This window comes from Equus caballus, chromosome 11 (assembly GCF_041296265.1).
Source record: "Equus caballus isolate H_3958 breed thoroughbred chromosome 11, TB-T2T, whole genome shotgun sequence".
In the NCBI taxonomy this organism is placed as follows: domain Eukaryota; kingdom Metazoa; phylum Chordata; class Mammalia; order Perissodactyla; family Equidae; genus Equus; species Equus caballus.
This window is the reverse complement of record NC_091694.1, coordinates 33,250,842-33,272,539: the sequence shown is the minus strand read 5'-3', so window position 1 is coordinate 33,272,539 and position 21,698 is coordinate 33,250,842. Positions and strand designations below refer to the sequence as shown.

Sequence of the window (21,698 nt, the reverse complement as noted above, 5' to 3'; positions counted from 1 at the left end):
AGGTCTGATTCACCTTAAGAAATCAGGACATGAGCTCTGACTGTTCTTCCTGTTAAAAGAAAATCAGTTCAGAGATCATCTAAGGATTCATTCTCTCCAAGTAAATTTTCCCTCAAGAGATACACAGCAAAACACTGCCAACCCATTTAGAACCCAGTGTATGGGAGTAATCCCAGCTTCCGTTTCTTTTTTAGACCATTGTTTTAATCACCACATCCAGATCTTATCAGCAAAATTCTGCTTAGAGAGATGGTCCTGGTATGAACCAGACAGGCAATGGTGGATAAGAAAGATAAAACTCACCTGCCAGGAGTGGATTGGCTTTCTAGAAAATTATAGCTCGGGAGTTTCTATACAGTACATCATAGCACCCCACTAAACCTATTCCTAAAGAGGGAATTAGTCAAGGATACAGTGTAGAAGAGAACTTTAAATAATGCCTGTCCCAAAAGAGAAAACACAAAATAGCCCTTTAACTACAGACCAAGTTGAGTTCAGCTAGTGCATTTGTGGCTAGAATTTATGAGAAAGTGGCGTACCTCCCTGGCTGCTTTCTGCACAAACCGCTCATCGGTGACCCGGAAGGCCCGGCACAGGGCCTCAGCAGGATCGTGGGGGAACATCTCCTGGCGTACTAAGTTAACATGCAGGTGAATGGAGGCATAAATGGCAGCATCCACTCCCCCATGGCCATCAAACACTGCAAAGTAAGCTTGTTCTTCCTGGTCCTGTCAACAAAAACACAAACAGTTTAAGGGAGGTATAGCATGATTCAAATGAGCCATTCCCCTGCACTGTTGCCCATCCTGCACTGCATTTGTCACCCAGAGAATGAGACTAAATGTTTCCCTTTTCTGACATGCCTGATCAACTCCTAAAATGCCTGCAATGTTAGGGCATCTGTGTTTGCACACCAGAACACTGGAACACACCATGCCCAATTAGCTCAGGCTGAATTGCCCTCTCTCTCTGTAAAAGTTGTTGTCTTGTACCATGGAAACCACCCACATACATTTGCTTCAAAATTGCTGTTACACGTTGTGAGGAGGAGGAGGAGGAAAAAGAAGGTATGAGGAAGAACTGAGCAAAGCTGTTCTGGATTGAGTATTTTTTTCAGATGAAACTATTTTAATAATAAAATTAGAAACTGAGAACAATAGGAAATAATTGACCTTCCAGCACGAGGCCAGTTACGTTAGGTTGTTTACAGAGATAGTGAAAGCATACACATACTTCTAAACTATAATGTCTCCATAAATCATTCCTGGTCACACTGAATTCTTACCATACGTAACAGAGTCTCTAAACTGGGTAGCCAAACTTGAACCACAAATGTCCAAATGCCCTGTAACCTGTTTGCCTTGTCCCCAATCCAAGACTTAGCTTAACATTTCCTTGCCCCCCCCCCCCCGCCCCCCCCCCCGCTTGAAGAGCTGAGGCAACTGCCAGAGGAGAGTCTTCCAATCCTGTGCTCTGTCTTGACAAAGCAGAGTCACGAGTTTACATCTAAACCGTTAAGTAGTTTGCTGGTTCGTCTTCACCTCAAGAGTTTAAATCCCAAAATGAGTACTGCGTTAGTACAGGTAGAAATTCCACATGTCAAGACTTTTTTTCTAGAATTGTTTAATCAGTTAATCTTCAATGGCAGTATAAATGGTGTAAATTAAAGTATTTGGATGTTATCATTACTCTATGGACACTTATGTTTGGTACTTCTGTAAATGTGGTATATCAAAAAAAACCTTTTTCAAAGCAAAAATATACCTGTTGTTTTAGTAGTCCTGCCCAATCCCCATGACAGAACAACTCATCCCTTAGGAGATCTGTGACTCACTGAGCTCTCACTGGGTCCTGGGTTCCCTTTAGGCAACAGAATGGAATGACTTTCATTTGCAAAGCCTTTGACTTCTTCCTTGGGCTGTAGGAACTCAGATGAGTCCAGGCCCTGTCTTTCAAAGTAAATCAAATATACAAAGTAAATCATATAATTTTCTTGTGCTTGTTTTCTCATCTGTTAGGTGGGGATGAGTTGGCAGTAATAGCTTTATGGGAGCATAAGACTATAACTTTAAACAATGTAAGATTGCTGGGGAGATTCTTAAACAATATAGTATCAGAAGAAACAAAGGAGCCAAGTGGATCTCTTAAAAAAATTAGTACAGTTTCTTAAAAAAAATACTGTCTTCCCTGTTGTAAAGATAATGTATGTTTATTTGGACTAATAAAGAAGTGTAAATAAAGAAATAAATATCTATAATCCTATCATCCACAGATAACCAGTCTTTTTTCTATACATATAAATTTTTAAAATAAAATTAGGGTCATTTACCATATCATTAGCTTTTCCCCCATGTCATTAAGTATTACTCAAAGACATTATTTTAAATGGATATGTACTATACATCTTAAAAGCATGTTATAGTTATCATTCCCTACATGTAATGATTTAGATCATTTCCAATTTTTTATTTTTATTATTATTGACAATGTTGTATAAAACATTTGTCACACAAAACATGAATGTAAGACTTCTGCATTTCTGTTTCTTTATAATATAGAATTAAAAGTGAAATTACCAAAGGGTGTGAAAATTTACAAGGTTTTAAGTATGTGTTGCCAAATTGCCCTCTAAGTCCGTTTCACTATAGCAAGATAAGTCCTTTCTGAGTTAGACCTTAGAACTAATTTTGAAGCAAAATGAAACCCAACCAGGTCAACAAACAGCAACAGTGCTCTCAAACCCGAGTACACAGTCTTCAAGTAGGTGTCATGATAAAAGATTTGTTTATCACACAACAGCCTTTTGGGTTACATTTGCATGGGCCTGGATGGTAACATTTGGAAACAAAGATATCAGCTGATCTATCTTTGTAACATAAGCACCAATTACCAACACACCATCACTGCTTATCCCACCTTGACAGTCAGCTAAAATTTAAATTTAGCTGCTAAAGGAAGGAAATATTGAGCTTTGTATAAATTACTGCATTGTAATTTCTAAGTTACGGACTTGAGTGAAGAAAAAAGGCAAGTGACAGGCAAAGGAAACAAACCTACCTCTGTTTGCATTAACATAATACATTTAATAGAAAAAGAAGAGGAAGATAAGAAAATGGTTATTAAGTTGACAAGGCTCATATGATCCAATTTGTCAGTCACAGAGATTCATGAAAGGTAATTCCAGCTACTTTCTGATCTCAGAAACCAAGATTTAAAAAAGAAAATCACATGAAATCAGAAAACTGTTTCAGGCTCAAATTCATCCTTTTGTGTTTTGTGTTGCTTCAGCAACATAGTAACGTGGGAACTTAATAAACAAGATTTGATCATACTATAGAAATAGTTTCTTTTTAAAAAGAGCTTTATTGAGATATACCAGGGTTGTTTTTTTTTTTCTTGTATGTTTATAGAATAGCTCTGGAAGGTTACACAGGAAACTGGCAACTTCCCTTGCTTTCAAGGAGGGTAACTGAGTGTCTGAGAGACAAGGACGAGAGACAGATTTTTATTTTGCAGTTCTGAACCATGTGAACACATTAACTATTAAAAGTAACATAAAATAAATCGTTCCTTTTCTATTTTCTAATGCAAGCAAATCTGTGCCACTTTGCCTTTAGTCCTACTGCAGCCTATCAGAGTATATTATAAGTTGTCCCGTTAGAAAACAGGACCATGAGGGTTTTTTGTGTTTTTTTAATCTCATTGACTTTTCTGAAGTGCCCTTTACCTCTAGGTTGAAGAGCATATTAAAGTCAGGAATGCAGACATGTTTGTCCTCCATTTTCCTGCGCATGTTCTTGATGGCATGGATTGAGGTCTCGTAATAAAGCTGGGGTCTCCTGCGGAGAGGGAAGTCTTTCACCCAGCTGCAGCAAATCTCGTGTAGTTTGCTGAAGACAGAACGGGCCAACTTCACTGTCTCAATCTCTGTGAAAGAAACACAGAAAGAAACACAGAAACCCCCAGTGAAGAGCCTTGTAAAACAGCTTTTCACCTGCCTGCTTTGTAAAGACAGAAATAGGTCACCTTAGTCAAGCTCCTCAACAGAAGAAATTCCTCCTTCTCAAGAAAAATGAAATGTTGCTTCTGAAGAGAGAAAATGACAACCTATCTAGAAAATCATCAGCCAGCAGCTGCCACTAAGATATCCTTATGTCATGAGGAGAAAACCTCTGGCCAGGGCTGGATTTCTTCCAGCCTGTGAAGTGCACTGGCCACTGCTGTCTAGTTCTGGACACTGGGCCCTTTGTGTTGGCTGCCATGAGCATCCCTATCCTTAGAAGAATGACTGAAATACGAACAGTGGTTATCCAGCTAACTGCAATATGAAAGGCCTATGAAAACAGATCATTTCTTTATAAACCACAGGAATAAGAAGAGTTTACCCTTATTACCATTTGTCTTTGTCTCTCTCTTTCTTCCTGACCTCTTCCTGTCCCTCCCTCCAATTCCCTAACTTCTCTCCTGTAACTGATCATAATTTGGAACTAAAGTACATATTTTTGTTATTTGATGTTTTTTAATTCAAGTTTTAGGCAACAGCTTAAATAATTCAGCCAATAGATCAACAAATGAGTTAAAAGTTTTATGTTTCTTTAAGGAAAAAATTCGTTAAATTCTATGTGTGTAACCTTGGATAGAAAAGGGAGATAGCAGTCAGAGGATTCTTCACCCCAGACTATTAAGGCTACTGCTTGACCTATTAAGTGGAATAGACTAGCTGACTTCTGAGGCTGACCTGCATCCCTCAATGGATGGACAGGTGTGTAAGCCTTTTAAGCAACACTGAATAGTAGTGAAAAGATTGTCTTTCACATCGTCTCCACTCAAGTTGTCCTCTACTCAAATTGCAGCTATTGGAATAACCAAGCAGAGATGTGGTTTTCTCAGGCCAGTATTTTAGAGGTTCCTCCTACATCCCAGGTAAAGAAATTTGTAATTCTCCAAATTTTTTTTTTCACTAAGTCAGATATAGCTTGAAAGCCTGAGAAAACATGTTGCAGGTAGCCAGTGAATGTGCACGCCGTCTCCAATCTGGAACACAAATCCCAAAAAGAGACTGTTTTTTTTATGTGTTCTAGAACAGCCTGGAAACTTAGATTCCCATTTTTTATTCCTTACCTGGCCATTGCTTAATTTGTGACTACATTTACTAGTTTTCTTATTCAAAATTCTTTTCAAAATGACTATATTCAAAAGCTGATCTCTCGGGGCTGGCCCAGTGGCTGAGTGGTCAAGTTCGCGCACTCTGCTTCGCTGGCCCAAGGTTTTCGCCCGTTGAGATCCTGGGCATGGACGTGGCACTGCTCATCAGGCCATGCTGAGGCAGCATCCCACAGGCTACAACTAGAAGGACTCACAGCTGAAATATACAACTATGTACTGGGGGGATTTGGGGAGAAAAAGCAGGAGAAAAAAAAGATTGGCAACAGTTGTTAGCTCAGGTGCCAATCTTAAAAAAAAAAAAAAAAAAAAAGCTGATCTCTCAGGGGCTGGCCCGGTGGTGTAGTGGTTAAGTTTGTGTGCTCTGCTTTGGTGGACCAGGGTTCACAGGTTTGGGGTCCAGGTGTGGACGCACACCACTCATCAGGCCATGCTGTGGTGGCATCCCACATACAAAATAGAGGAAGATTGGCACAGATGTTAGATCAGCATCAGTCTTCCCAAGCAAAAAGAGGAGAATCGGCAGTGGATGTTGGCTCAGGGCTGATCTTCCTCACCAAAAAAAGAAAAAAAAAGAAAAAAACTGATCTCAGGATGTTTGTCATTTTTCTTTGCTTATCAACATAGTACAGGGTGGTAAACCATGTTTTGTAGCTTTTTCCCCCTTGACATTTTTTTTAAATAATTCAAAGTAAGTATTCAATTAAAAATAAAGCCATTTCATGTTAACATAAATATTTTTATGAAAACTGTATTTCCCCAAACAAAAATATTTGGTGAGCTCATGGCACCATTTGCCATTTTACAAATCTCTTTAAGGTCTGACTTAATAGAAGAGAGCTGTAATTTTTTTTTAATAATTGTGGGTGCTTGACATTTTTTATAACTGAAAATCAAGGGTACATTTGAAAGAGAAAAGAAATTCAAAGAACAAATACAATCTGAGGATGTGTATATAAGAGGGAAACAAGCCAATACACTTCTAGAAGAAAATGTAGGCAGTACACTCTTTGACAACAGTATTGAAAGGATCTTTTCAGACACCATGTCTTCTCAGAGAAGGGAAACAATAGAAAGAATAAACAAATGGGACTTCATCAGACTAAAGAGCTTCTTCAAGGCAAATGAAAACAGGATTGAAACAAAAAAACAACCCACCAACTGGGAAAAAATATTTGCAAGTCTTATATCTGACAAAGGCTTAATATCCATAATATATAAAGAACTCACACAACTCAACAACAAAACATCAAACAACCCAATCAAAAAATGGGCTGGAGACATGAACAGACATTTCTCCAAAGAAGATATACGGATGGCCAATAGGCACATGAAAAGATGCTCATCATCGCTGATCATCAGGGAAATGCAAATCAAAACTACACTAAGATATCACCTTACACCCATTAGAATGACAAAAATATCTAAAACTAATAGTAACAAATGTTGGAGAGGTTGTGGAGAAAAAGGAACCCTCATACACTGCTGGTGGGAATGCAAGCTGGTGTAGCCACTATGGAAAACAGTATGGAGATTCCTCAAAAAATTAAAAGTAGAACTACCATACGACCCAGCTATCCCACTACTGGTCTACCCAAAGAGCTTGAAGTCAGCAATTCCAAAAGTCTTATGCACCCCAATGTTTATTGCAGCGTTATTTACAATAGCCAAGACGTGGAAGCAACCTAAGTGCCCATCAACAGATGAGTGGACAAAGAAGATGTGGTATATATATATACAATGAAATACTACTCAGCCATAAAAAAGAACAAAATCGTCCCATTTGCAACAACATGGATGGACCTGGAGGGAACTATGTTAAGTGAAATAAGCCAGATAGAGAAGTCTGTGTCTGTGTATGATTCCACTCATATGAGGGATTTAAAAATGTAGACAAAGAGAAGAGATTAGTGGCTACCAGGGGAAAGGGGGAGTGGGGGGTGGGCACAAAGGGTGAAGTGGTGCACCTACAACACGACTGACAATAATGTACAACTGAAATTTCACAAGATTGTAACCTATCATTAACTCAATAAAAATTTGTTTTTTAAAGATTTTATTTTTTTCCTTTTTCTCCCCAAAGCTCCCCAGTACATAGTTGTATATTCTTTGTTGTGGGTCCTTCTAGTTGTGGGATGTGGGACGCTGCCTCAGTGTGGTTTGATGAGCAGTGTCATGTCCGCGCCCAGGATTCGAACCAACGAAACACTGGACCACCTGCAGCGGAGCGTGTGAACTTAACCACTCGGCCACGGGGCCAGCCCCTCAATAAAAATTTTTTTAAAAAGAGGGAAACAAGCCAATACAACCCAACATTTTGATTGTTTTGAGCAATTCCAATCTTCTGTTTTTTTGAAAAAAGACCAAAAAACACCAATTGCCAGAGACTATCTCTTTCAGCCAGCAATTACTATTTGTATCATTCCAACCCATCTGGTCTCTGCAGCAGTCTAGTCCCCCAAATGTAGGGTGTGCATTTGACTCAGTCACAACAAAAGATTGCAAAACAATAAGTAAATTCAGAAACTGAGGGAGAATGGGGTGGGGTGAAACAAATAACTGATATTAACTATCAGGATGGTTTCCAGTTCTCAAATAGTAATATAAATATAGTATTCTTTGGTTTATATATTACTCTTACTATATAGACCTGCACTGTCCAATAAGGTAGCTTACTAGCTATATGTGACTATTTAAATTAAAATTCAGTTTTTTGGTCACATTAGCTGTATTTCAAGTGCTCAATAACTACATATGGCCAGTGGCTACGACGTTGGACAATGTAGGTAGAGAACATTTCCATCATTGTGCTGTCTATTTGGACGGCACTGGTGTAGACAGATTAAATTGGTTAGAGGAAGCAATACCAGCTTCCTCTAATATTTAGTAAGCCACTGGATCTGTCCCTACCCACTCCCATTTGCTCCTTCCCTTATGTTCCCATTTCACTTTGTTGACACATCTATTATAGCTCTTACCACATTCTGTAACCATAGGTAACATTTATTGGGTATTTGCTACATTCTGTGTCTCTGGAACATTTCACAAACAGGTAAAACCATTCTCAATCCTAGGTCTGTCTGACTCTAACACCCATACTCTGCATTTCCCAAATTACACTACAGAGAGAGACTGTGTCATTAATTTAAATCCTTTTGATGTTGCTCAATAGAGTTTTAACAGAGGTCTTTCATGTTTCTTAATTCCTAGTTATTTAATTTTACTTGCTATTTTGAGTCAGAACTTTGCTTTAATGTCTTCTTTGCCACCTAGCAAATATTCCACTTTCTACTAGGAACATTTCCATCTCAGTCCATGTGCATCTGGGGGTAAAACGTGTGATTCCGGTCTAGCCAATTAGAGAATCACATTCCTCTGGCCATAGTGATTGGTTCAGGAATGGAAATAATCCAAGCTGGGCCAATTAGAGTGAATCCTGTGACTTATGTAAGAGCAACTGAGTAAAGTTACTCTTCTTTTCCTGCTTGATTTGAACCTAGCAGATGAAGACCTGGCACTCCTCGCAGTCATCTGGCCACCACATGGAGCCTGAAAATAAGTGATGAAAGTGAGTACAGCCGAGAGCTGGAGAAGCGCCAGGTTCTGATGACATCATGTGAAGCTGTGAATCCAGCTGTGTAGCCCTTACCTTGAAGGGTAGCCAAGAAATTGTTCTGCTGAAACCAGTTTGAGTTATGTTGGTTGTCACTTGGAATAAAAAAATTCTTGAGTGTGCATTAAGGGTAAATGCTAGATTTTGGCTTGAGTCAAATTTTGTTCTCCAGTGTCCAAGATGTATCCATGTAGTTCTACTTTATTAAGTATATTTTTAAAATTAGGATTGCATATTGAATTTCATCAATTGGTTTTTTGGATGTCTTTAGAAATTATCCAGGTTTTTTTCTTTTAACCTATTAATATATAAATTAGGCTAATAGACTTCCCAATATTTTTGTTTTGTTCCCTGCTGTTTCCCCAGCATAGTGCTAAACTATGGTAGGCCCTCAATAAAATACTCATCAGATGAATTAACTATTGTACTCAATATACAAATATTTTACTTAAGGTTTTTTACATTGATTAATGACTGATCTATTTCCTTTTTTAGTTTTGTCTCAGGCAAGTTTTCATATTAGTGTTATGCTATGCAAATTTTCCTTCTTTATGCAATTGGATAATTCATTTTAAAAAGTGTTGGGATTGTCTTTGATCGTTTGAAAATGTTCACCTTTGGAGTCACCTGTTCTGTCCTTTTGGGAACGTGGCTCCTTGACAATCTTCTAACTCTTTCTTCTTAGGTAAAGTTTGTTAATTTGTATTTTTCCATAAAATACACATTTTCAAATTAGTTTACACAAATTTTTCCTAATTCTTTTCATTTCTTCTGTATTAGTGATCATTTTCCCCTTTCTGTTTTTAATTTTTACATTGGAATATTTCAGATTGATTTTAGGTTGTCTGGCCAGGGGTTAAATCTGCCATACTAAACTTGTATCAACAGATATGCAAGGTCGTTTAGCAAACATTCTGTTAGGGATGACAGAAACATGAACTTTAAGTTAAGAATTTTTTTTAAGTCTGTTTTTGGAAAAAACTAAAAGGAGAGACAAAAGCCATTTCAGTGGGGACTTCAGTGCTTTTAAGGCAGTGACGGCAGGCCTTGTTCAGTATGCTCCTTTCCCACTCTGATGTATGGATAAACAATACGCCCTGCAGAGGATCTCCTCAGTGCCGTTCACACTGAGTGATTTGGTTTAAATAATTTAGATTAAGGACTTGCAAATAGTTTAGAATTATAATAGATCATTCTGAATCACAGCAATGGCATGGAAACGTTACTGGGTAAACTTTTGGAAAAATATAAAATCAGAAGGACCAATGATACCCACCAAAAGAAACACCCTTAATTTCACTTTTGCTATCTTATGGGAGTTCAGAAAATTCTTCCAAAGTAGGCATGTAGGGCAATACTACAATCCTGCTACGTTAAGTATTCTCCTGCAGGGAATAGTGTAGAACATCAGTATATAAATAATTGCTGCTTGAAATGGAAAAATAAAATAGGGCGGGAAAAAGAGAAAATTGTCCAAAGTAGCAGTCTACCCTCTCACAGCTGTAAATTACTCATCAGTCGTTAATGTCATTGTACTGAGCTGGAACTGAGTCAGCCAGCACCCTGGCTGCAGTGATGCAGAATTTAATGTCCCTCATCTTTTCATTACGGGGCTTTTACTTCATGCATCAGTACCAGAGGAAAGACCAATGCTTTGTAGCAGGAATTCCATCCAGCTTGACTCTGGAACAATTTGGTTCCAAGTGAATCAATTACTCTCAGTAAAAACAAGCAGAGGACTTTCTCCTTTGCCAGTTTTCTGTCAAAAATGATCTGGAGAAATAAAGGAAGAACGGAATGTTTACTTTTCTATCTGCCTCACATTCTTTGGAATCTAGCTACTCTGCTCCATTAATATATGCTTTGCTCGTTATGCACCATATTTAAAGGCAAATGCTTAGAATAAAGTGAAATAAAATTCCTTAACAATTTTGAGTAATAATTCCCTAATTTTTATAAAAATCAGTATTTCTGTAGAGCCTGTCAAGTACTTATAAGACTAATACATTACTAAATATGCCTTCATTAATAAGGCATCATAATTTGCCTGGAAAAAAGATGTACAATGATCCATGCAATTAAATCACAAGTTACGTAAGTCTCATAAAGAGCTCTATTTATTTATTTGTAGATATAAAACAATATAATTAATAAGTTTTGTTATAGCTGATTTCTTGAGTTTTTATGTCTGATTTTTTACTTGGATTCTTAAAGGTAAGCTAAAAATTTTAAATAGGTTTTGCTTAAACTTTATCTCTTCTTTTGTCTTCACATTTCTTCTTTCCATTTATCTAGATATTATTTATGATAATATCCTGTTATGATAATTTTTTGCTCCATTTACATTCACATATTTTCAAAATATATCTATTTTTTTCCTTTTCCCTCCTTTTATTGATTATTTTGAAAAAAATTTTTTGCATTTTTTTCTCTTGCTACCACTATAAAATCAAGCTGTGGGTAAACATAATTAGATTTAGTATTTTGCAGACATTTTCTGTGGATCACCACACATGAGAAGATTTTAATATTTTTAAACAAATAACGTAGAAAGGTACTCACCCACAGTCCCTTCTGTGCCATCTGTTTCCTTTGGTATATAATGTGCAGAAAGATCACTCTGAAGCACTTCGTCTGATGTGGCTCTAGCTAAAGCAGCAGCCAAAAAGGAAGGGCAGTTACTGAAAGAGAAAAAAAAAAGGCTATTTCAGTAAGATTTAGGAAACAACATATTTAACATTATTAATAATTATTTAATTAACATTGTCTCAAAGCAAAATTGTACCTTTAAATAATATTCAACACATTTATTGAGTGTATATTATGTGGTGGGCACTCTGCCTAGGCACTGGATATAAATTGATGAATAACATAGACATGGCCCCTGACCTAGTGGGGCTTACAATCTAGTTAGAGAGACATGATAAGTAAACAAATAGGATATAACTTAAAATTGGGATAAGTTTTATAAAGGGAACAAATAGGTGATAGAGAATGATGGGGGGTGGATACCTACTCAGAATGGTCAGGAATGCCATGCCTCAAAGGGTGAGAAAGACTTGGCTATGTGGAGGTGGGAAGCTGGGAGAGAATATTCCAGGCAGAGAAAATAGCATGTATATAGACCCTTTCTGAACGCTTGGTATGTCTGGGGAGCTGAAAGAAGCCCAGAGAAAATGAAGTACTATAGTGGGTAAGGGAAAGTGGCAGGCGATAAAGTCTTACAAACAGGCAAAGGCCAGTTACACGGGCCTTTTAGACCATGGTAAGGAATTCAGATTTTATTCAAAGTGCAGTGGGAAGTCACTCAGGACTGTGAGCAAGAGAGTGCCATAGCCAGACATATTAATTAAAATATTACATTGACAGCTGTGCCAAAGGAAATTGGAAGGGAACAAGAATGAAGGAGGGTGACCAAGAACGAGATTGTTGTAATCCAGGTGAGATGAGAAAGTATATTTTGGAGGAAAAAAAAAATATAGAACTTGATGATTATTGGATGTAGAGGTGAGAGAGAAAAAAGAATTAAGGCTGAGTCCTGGATTTTGGTCTGAGCAACTAGGAAATGGAGAAACCAGGAAAAGAAGAGATTTGTGAAAGAAAAGGTAAAGTAGAAAACAAGAGTCCATTTTAGCATGTTAAGTTGGAAATATCTGTGAGATACCCTAGTGAAGGTGTTGAATGGTGGGGGCATTAGATATTCTAGTGTGGAGCTCAGAGATGTTAGGAAATTTGGAAGTCATGAATTTATGGATGGTATTTGAAACTATGGAAATAGATCACACAGGAGAAAATATAAAAAGAATTGCTATGGACCAGTGACTTCTATGTGCCTCCTGTTTTCCCTCTTGGAATAGGAAGGGTATCTTATGCCTTGCCATTGTACGTTGGGTAATGGTAGGGAAGGGGATAGATAATTTGCCTCTTTAGTCCCCAAGTTTTCAAACCAAGTGGAACTATTCAAGGAGCTGTCGTCAAGAAATTGTACCCGAGGAATCTCACCTGCCCCTGGACCTGACCTCACTGAGATTCTGAACCTCAAGCCTGAGCCTGAGGCCATAAAATGATGAAACTTTGGAAGAATTTGGAGGGACAGGGGGAGTATATTTTGCATGTGGGAAGGATGTGAATTATGTGGTCAGAGCAGACTGTGACAATCATTTTTCTAAAAAAGGCCACAACAATATTTGTGATCCCACATGCTCTTTAAGAACTTTAACAGTCTACATAAAGAGGCAGAGCTGTTTCCTCTTTTTGAATGTGAGACTTTGATGAAAAAAAAAATGTAGCAAAAGTGATGCTCTCTGACTCCTGAGGTTCGGTCATAAAAGACTGCATGACATCCCCCTGGCTTTCTCTTCCTCTCTTCTCTCATCTTTTTCACTTCTTCTCTCTTCCTCTTGCCCCCACCCCAAGACAGGGACAGGCTCATGTGCATGTGAACTGAGGCTCCTAGTCAATAGCTGTTATAAGCTGCTTGACGTGTAATGGCACAGGCCTTCAGATGATACCAGTCCTCAGCCTGAGTCTTCCACTTAGGCTCCAGACATCATGGAACAGAGGTAAGCTGACCCTGCTTTGCCCAGTCTGAATTCCTGGCCCAAAGAAACTGTGAGCATAATAAATGATTGTTTATGCTACTAAGTTTTGTGCTAATTTGTTACACAGTCTTAGTAACTGAAAACCCAACATTTATAAGCTTGGTAGAAGATAAGGAACCTATAAATACTGAAAAGAAATAGCAGGATAAGTAAAAGGAGAACCAAGAGAGTAGAATATTTGAAGGAGGGAATGGTCAACAGTGTCAATATTGCTGAGAATCCAATCAGATAAGGGAAAAATTGGATATTGAATTTAATAACATGTAAATCATCACTGACTGGGTGCCAGGACAATTCAATGGGGAAGGAATAGTCTTTTCAACAAATGGTCCTGGGACAATTGAATGCACACATGCAAAATAATCAAGTTAGACTCTTTCCTTACACTGTAAACAAAAAAATCACTCAGAATGGATGATAGACCTAAATGTAAGAGCTATAACTATAAAAATCTTAAAAAGGAGTAAAACCTCATCACCCTGGATTAGGCAAATATGACACCAAAAATATAAGCAACAAGAGAAAAAAAGAGGTAAATTGGACAACATCAAAATTTAAAACTTTCATGCCACAAATCAAGAAAGTGAAAAGAAAACTCAGAATGGTAGGAAACATTTGCAAATAATTTATCTGATGAGGGAATATTATCCAGGGATAAATAAAGAACACTTCTGTTTCTTTTTTAAAAGATTTTATTTTTCCTTTTTCTCCCCAAAGCCCCCCAGTACATAGTTGTGTATTTTTAGTTGTGGGTCCTTCTAGTTGTGGTGCGTGGGATGCTGCCTCAGCATGGCCTGATGAGCCGTGCCATGTCCGCGCCCAGGATCCGAACGGGCGAAACCCTGGGCCGCCAAAGCGGAGCGCACGAACTTAACCACTCGGCCACGGGCCGGCCTCTAAAGAACTCTTATAAATCAATAATAAAAAGACAATCTAATTTAAAAATGGAGTAAGGATCTGAATAGGTATTTTTCCAAAGATACACAAATAGCCAATAAGCACATAAGATGTTCGACATCATTAGTCATTAGGTAAACACTAATCAAAACCACAACGTGATACCATTTCACACCCACTAGGATGATTATAATCAAAAAGACAGATTATAACAAGTGTTGGTGATGGTGAAAAAATTGGAACGCTCATGTATTTCTGATGGGAATGTAAAATGGTGCAGCTGCTTTGGCAGTTCCTTAAAATGTTAAACATAAAGTTACTATATGGCCCAGCAATTCCACTTGTAGGTGTATACCCAAGAGAAATAAAAATATCCACATAAAAACTTGTACATGAATGTTCATAGCAGCATTATTCATAATAGCCAAAAAGTAAAAACAACCAAATGTCCATCAACTGACTATGGATAAATGAAAGGCAGTATATTCATACAATGGAATATTATTCAGCCATAAAAGAAATGAAATATTCATACATGCCACATCGTAGATAAACCTTGAAAACATCATGCTAAGTGAAGAAGCCAGTCACAAAAGACCACATTATTGTATGATTCCATTTATATGAAAAGTCCAGAATAGGTAGATCTATAAAAACAGAGTATTGGCAGCCTAGGGCTGAGGGGTGAGGTGAGTAGGCAGTAACTGCTAATGGGTAGGGGGTTTCTTTTGGGGATGATGAAATGTTCTAAATCTCAGATTGTAGTGATGATTAAACAATTCTGAATATACTAAAACCAATGAATTGTATACTTTGGGTAACTTTTATGGTATGTGAATTATATCTCAATAAAGATATTAAAGAAATCATTGACTTTGTCATGAACTACTGAATAGTGGAGGTGAAAATCAGATTAGAATGGGTTAGTGAGTGGGAAGCAAGGAGGTGTGGCAGTGGAGGGAAAGAGAAATGGGGCATAACTGAAAAAGGATGTGGGGACAGGGAAAGTTTGTTGTTTCAGAATGGGGTAGAATCTGACTGTATACTAAAGAATGATCAGTAGAGAAAGACTGATAATGCAGGAGAGAGGGGATGACCAAAGGAGCAGTTCTTGAGAAGGCAAGAAGGGATGAGATCCAATCCATGTATGGAAATACTGACCTTTGATAGGATGAGGCACATTTCCTTAATTAGAAAAGGAAGGAAGAAAATGGGTACAGATGCAGGTAGGTTTCTAGATTTCTTAGTAGGAAAATAAGGGAGTTCTCATCTAATGGTTTGATTCCACAATAACTTACTGAGGCTTACAGTGTTCCAGGCACTATTCTAGCACTCAGGACATATATGACCAAAAAACACAAAAACCCCTGCCTTTGGGGGTTACATTCTGGAGAATGGCTTCTCAATGAAACATGAAGCTAGATCAGTAGTTCTCAAACTTTTGTGTGCATTAGAATTACCCACAGGACTTGTTAAAAGAGGTCACTGGGGCGCCGGCCCCGTGGCCGAGTGGTTAAGTTTGCGCCCTCCAATTTGGCAGCCCAGGGTTTCACCGGTTCGGATCCCGGGTGCAGACATGGCACTGCTCATCAGGCCATACTGAGGTGGCATCCCACATGGCACAACCAGAAGGACCTGCAATTAGTATATACAACTATGTACTGGGGGGCTTTAGGGAGAAGAAGAAGAGGAAGAAGAAAAAGAAGATTGGCAACAGATGTTAACTCAGGTGCCAATCTTTGGAAAAAAAAGAGATTGCTGGGTTCCCAGCTCGAGAGTTTCTGATTCAATAGGCCTGGAGTAGGGCCTGAGAATTTTCTGACAAGTTCCCAGATGATGGGACCACACTTTGAGAACCACTGGATTAGATGATCAACTGGGTGGAGAGGTAGAAAGCACATGGGGGAGAAGGGATGAAGAGAAAGGAGAAATGGAATAGTCATATCAGAGAGTAGTAGGACTGTCAGAGCTGAGAGATGATTGGAAGTTTGGGACAATTTTTAAATGAAACCAGTCTTTCTGATTATACGTACAATTATCTCCATCTACATTCATGTGATGGAAGATGTGTAGGCAAAAAAAGAATTGTTTAGTTCATCAAGATTTGGAGTTTTGCAAGGTGAGTACTATAAAGTGAAGTAGAGACATGGGAGTTGGGTATCTTCTAAAGGATGTGATTACAATGTTAGAACATGGCTAACGCTGCCTAAGTTGGCCAAGAAAGAACAGACATGAGTTGCAAATCAATGTGGTCTAAATGTAATTAAAGAATGGTAGTGGGAGTACCAGGGCATATAACCTAGAAGGACAGAATGTTGTAGTCTGAGAACAGGATGCTTGTGTATACAATTTTGGAGCTGGTGCAATTTTGTGATAACAAGGTTTGGTGAGACCAAGAAATTGAGTGGTTTAGAAATAGATAAAATGGCAATGTTCATTTCCAAGTACCCAAGAAAAAATAACTTAGAAAATTCTCTTTATCATTCATCGTTATTTTCAAATTGTAGAGTATGATCCATTAGTGAGTAATAAAATTTACTTATGAATTATGACCAGCATTTTTTTAAAAAAGGAAATAGAGTTAAGGCTAAATATTCCAGGTTATATTGTAAGTATAGTAAGTATATATGTAAGTATATATACTGAATCCTGATTACGATGAAAAAAAATTTTTTTGAAAGGCACTGTCCTTTAACAATTATGAAATAAATTGGTAGCATCCCTTGAAATCCATATGCTTTGTAAACAGTATTACCATTTCTCCTTTCATGCTAAGTTAACTGAATTTTTCTTGATGAGTCAAAATTTTCCTTCATAGACCTAAACTCTTTGTCAGCACTGCTTGTCTTTACCTTTCTATCATGCTTTACTTCGATTAACTGGATACATCCAAACTTTTAGTATATAGGTATAACATTTACTTGGTCGTTTTGTTTGTTTTAAAATTTATATTGGGGCTGGCCCAGTAGCATAGTGGTTAAATTTGCACTCTCCACTTCAGTGGCCCAGGGATCATGGGTTTGGATCTCAGGTGCGAACCTACACACTGTTCATCAAGCCATGCTGTGACAGCATCCCACATACAAAAGTAGAGGAAGATTGGCACAGATTTTAGCTCAGGACCAATCTTCCTCACCAAAAAAACAAAAATAAAATGAATTAAAATTTATATTTAAAACATCTGAAAATCTTTATTGTACCCTTGTTCCCTAGAATTCAAAAAAAAAAAAAAAAAAGTCCTTTGTGTAATTATTAAAGTATCTGGATCTAGGTTCACCAAAGGTAAGAATGTGAAAACTTTAGAGAATAAGGGAAGAACCATTAGTCTCATTAATGTGTCAACTGCAATACATTTTTAGTCACAGTTAATGTAATTTTTTACTTTTTGTCAGACAGAATGAAAATATTTTCAGTGAAGTAGGGAGGAGGATCAGCTGACTAATAGCTAGCTATAAAACATCAGGCTAGATGCTTCACCCACATCAGCTATTCTTACAAGTCAGAAAGCTATAACACTTAGCGTGAATAAGTTCTTATGGTTTTGACTCTGAATTGAAAGTGATTATTTCTGAAAAATCAGAATTGCAAATATATTTTAAAACATAGTCACATCAGAGAATACTTGATACCCCTCAAATAAAAGCTTATCATTAAAGCTTCTCATTTTTAAGAGAATTACCAGGAGTGGCTAACATGATAATAACATAGCAAACCGCTTTCTTCCATCATTTCTCATACAATGCTTGAAAGAACCTGAGAAAGGAGATTTTAAAATGCGGCAAATGTATTACATAGCAAATATCAGAAGAGGGCCAAAACTCATTGCAGTTTGGAGAACTCAGGTTACAAATGTTATTATGTTGAGAATATTGCTGAAGTAAACTATAATTAGAAATTTTTCAACTTTTTCAGTGTATGTCATTTTCGGGGACTGGTTCTTTTAAAGTCAAATTAATCTTGTTAGGCCCCTCGAATATAGTCCAGTTCACATCCTGAGAACAAAAGGAAATGTAACACCAATTTGTTACTTTTTTGTTTGTTTTAGGGATCAAAATACAAACTTTATATATTAGATAAAAATAAAATCCTTGGGGCCGGCCCTGTGGCGCAGCGGTTAAGTGCGCATGTTCTGCTTCGGCGGCCAGGGGTTCGCAGGTTCAGATCCCAGGTGCAGACATGGCACCACTTGGCACAAGCCATGCTGTAGTAGACGTCCCACATATAAAGTAGAGGAAGATGGGCACGAATGTTAGCTCAGGGCCACGGATGTTTCCTCAGCAAAAAGAGAAGGATTGGCAGCAGATGTTAGCTCAGGGCTAATCTTCCTCAAAAAATAAAATAAAATAAATAAAATCCTTGTTTGTGTCTAAGTCATATGTAAACTATATGCATAAATACCCTTGAACAATGTTGAAATATCATTACAGGTCATTTAGTTTTAATTTTTGTTTAGTCACATAAATGAAACATTCCGCTTCATTAAAGCTATTTATGTTAATGAATACATGAATGCATTTTAATTTCTGTGTATACTGACTTTCTCAATGTTATATATTGTAAAGAAGAAATCCAGGCTCTATTAAGCTTCATAAACTGAACTCTGTACACAAAGCACAGGATCTCACTTTAAGCTAACAATAGTTATTCCTCAAACACACACACAAATACACAGAACTCAGATTCATGAATGTTCCATTGTTCTTCCCTGCTGCTCACATTGCCCAGTGTCATCTTTATCCTCAAAATATTTATCTGGGCAGGTCAATCTTGACTCCAATTCTATTTCAAAAATAACTGCAGCCCAAAACATGCCTGGTGGAAGATTTTGAACTATAAAAATATATTCTAATGACCTTAAATAGTTCAGTACTTGTCAATGTTTATACCAATTATTTTATTTTATTTTAAATCAGTTTTTTCCCCAAATTAGACATTTAAGAAGTTATACAGTAGCATCTGGGAGCGGTATTTAAGGATAAGGCAGACGTTAAATCATTGTTATGGACTGAAAGTTTGCACCCCCTTCCCCCAGGCCAAATTCGTATGTTGAAATTCTAACCCCCAACGTGATGGCATTTGGAAGTGAGGTCCTTGGGAGGTGATTAGGTCATGAGAGTGGAGCCCTCATGAATAGCATTAGTGCCCTTATAAAAGAGACCCCCACAGAGATTCATACCAGGGACACAGGGATGGTTCAACATCCGCAAATCAATCAACGTGATACACCACATCAACAAACTGAGGAATAAAAACCACATGATCATCTCAATAGATGCAGAGAAGGCATTTGACAAGATCCAACAGCCATTTATGATAAAAACTCTGAACAAAATGGGCATAGAAGGAAACTACCTCAACATAATAAAGGCCATATACGACAAACCCATAGCCAACATCATACTCAATGGGCAAAAACTGAACCCCATCCCCCTGAAAACAGGAACGAGACAAGGATGCCCTCTATCACCACTCTTATTTAACATAGTACTGGAGGTCCTGGCCAGAGCAATCAGGCAAGAAAAAGGAATAAAAGGAATCCAAATAGGGAGGGAAGAAGTGAAACTCTCGCTGTTTGCAGACGACATGATCTTATATATAGAAACCCCCAAAGAATCCATTGGAAAACTGTTAGAAGTAATCCACAACTACAGCAAAGTTGCAGGGTATAAAATCAATTTGCATAAATCAGTAGCATTTCTATACTCCAGTAATGAACCAACAGAAAAAGAACTCAAGAATACAATACCATTCACAATCGCAACAAAAAGAATAAAATACCTTGGGGTAAATTTAACTAAGGAAGTGAAGGACCTATATAATGAAAATTACAAGGCCTTTCTGAGAGAATTGGATGACGACATGAGGAGATGGAAAGACATTCCATGTACATGGATTGGAAGAATAAACATAGTTAAAATGTCCATTCTACCTAAAGCAATCTACAGATTCAACGCCATCCCAATCAGAATCCCAATGACATTCTTTACAGAATTAGAACAAAGAATCCTAAAATTCATATGGGGCAACAAAAGACCCCGAATTGCTAAAGCAATACTGAGAAAAAAGAACAAAACAGGAGGCATCACAATCCCTGACTTCAAAACATATTACAAAGCTACAGTAATCAAAACAGCATGGTACTGGTACAAAAACAGGTGCACAGATCAATGGAACAAAATTGAAAGCCCAGAAATAAAACCACACATCTATGGACAGCTTATCTTTGACAAAGGAGCTGAGGGCATACAATGGAGAAAAGAAAGTCTTTTCAACAAATGGTGCTGGGAAAACTGGAAAGCCACATGTAAAAGAATGAAAATTGACCATTCTTCTTCACCATTCACCAAAATAAACTCCAAATGGATTAAAGACCTAAAGGTGAGACCTGAAACCATAAGGCTTCTGGAAGAAAACGTAGGCAGTACACTGTTTGACATCAGTATTAAAAGGATCTTTTCGGACACCATGCCTTCTCAGAGAAGGGAAACAATAGAAAGAATAAACAAATGGGACTTCATCAGATTAAAGAGCTTTTTCAAGGCAAATGAAAACAGGATTGAAACAAAAAAACAACCCACTAACTGGGAAAAAATATTTGCAAGTCATATATCTGACAAAGGCTTAATATCCTTAATATATAAAGAACTCTCGCAACTCAATCACAAAACATCAAACAACCCAATCAAAAAATGGGCTGGAGACATGAACAGACATTTCTCCAAAGAAGATATACTGATGGCCAATAGGCACATGAAAAGATGCTCATCATCGTTGATCATCAGGGAAATGCAAATCAAAACTACACTAAGATATCACCTTACACCCGTTAGAATAACAAAAATATCTAAAACTAATAGCAACAAATGTTGGAGAGGTTGCGGAGAAAAAGGAACCCTCATACACTGCTGGTGGGAATGCAAACAGGTGCAACCACTATGGAAAACATTATGGAGATTCCTCAAAAAACTAAAAATAGAACTACCATACGATCCAGCCATCCCACTACTGGGTATTTATCCAAAGAGCCTGAAGTCAGCAATCCCAAAAGTCTTATGCACCCCAATGTTTATTGCAGCACTGTTTACAATAGCCAAGACGTGGAAGCAACCTAAGTGCCCATCAACAGACGAATGGATAAAGAAGATGTGGTACATATATACAATGGAATACTACTCAGCTGCAAAACAGAACAAAATCATCCCATTTGCAATAACATGGATGGACCTTGAGAGAATTATGTTAAGTGAAATAAGCCAGCAAGAGAAAGATAATCTGTGTATGACTCCCCTCATATGAGGAATTTAAAACTATGGACCAAGAACAGTTTAGTAGATACCAGGGGAAAGGTGGGGTGGGGGGTGGGCACAAAGGGTGAAGCGGTGCACCTACAACATGACTGACAAACATTAATGTACAATTGAAAT

At 37.7% G+C, this 21,698-nt stretch overlaps 2 protein-coding genes across 34 annotated transcripts in view; one reads left to right on the top strand and one right to left on the bottom strand.

Annotated features, from left to right (window-relative positions):
• TRIM37 (tripartite motif containing 37) overlaps positions 1-8,898 on the top strand; it is a 143,754-nt gene extending 134,856 nt beyond the window's left edge. For 17 of the 31 annotated variants that reach the window (XR_011423281.1, XR_011423279.1, XR_011423278.1 and 14 more), the window contains one exon: positions 8,667-8,898. Coding sequence is in view for 6 of the 31 variants with exons in the window: in XM_070227509.1 (XP_070083610.1) it covers positions 8,667-8,670 (4 nt within the window). In the remaining 25 variants the exon portion in view is untranslated. Of the gene's footprint in view, positions 1-3,733; positions 4,509-8,663 lie in introns of those variants that run through there. The other 14 variants (XR_011423280.1, XR_011423276.1, XR_011423272.1 and 11 more) reach the window with 3 other exon arrangements.
• PPM1E (protein phosphatase, Mg2+/Mn2+ dependent 1E) overlaps positions 1-21,698 on the bottom strand; it is a 191,831-nt gene that overhangs the window by 13,058 nt on the left and 157,075 nt on the right. For all 3 annotated transcript variants that reach the window (XM_005597524.4, XM_070227511.1, XM_070227510.1), the window contains 3 exons: positions 11,339-11,457; positions 3,728-3,927; positions 540-728 (listed from right to left, as the gene is read on the bottom strand). In XM_005597524.4, the coding sequence (XP_005597581.2) occupies positions 540-728; positions 3,728-3,927; positions 11,339-11,457 (508 nt within the window). The remainder of the gene's footprint in view (positions 1-539; positions 729-3,727; positions 3,928-11,338; positions 11,458-21,698) is intronic.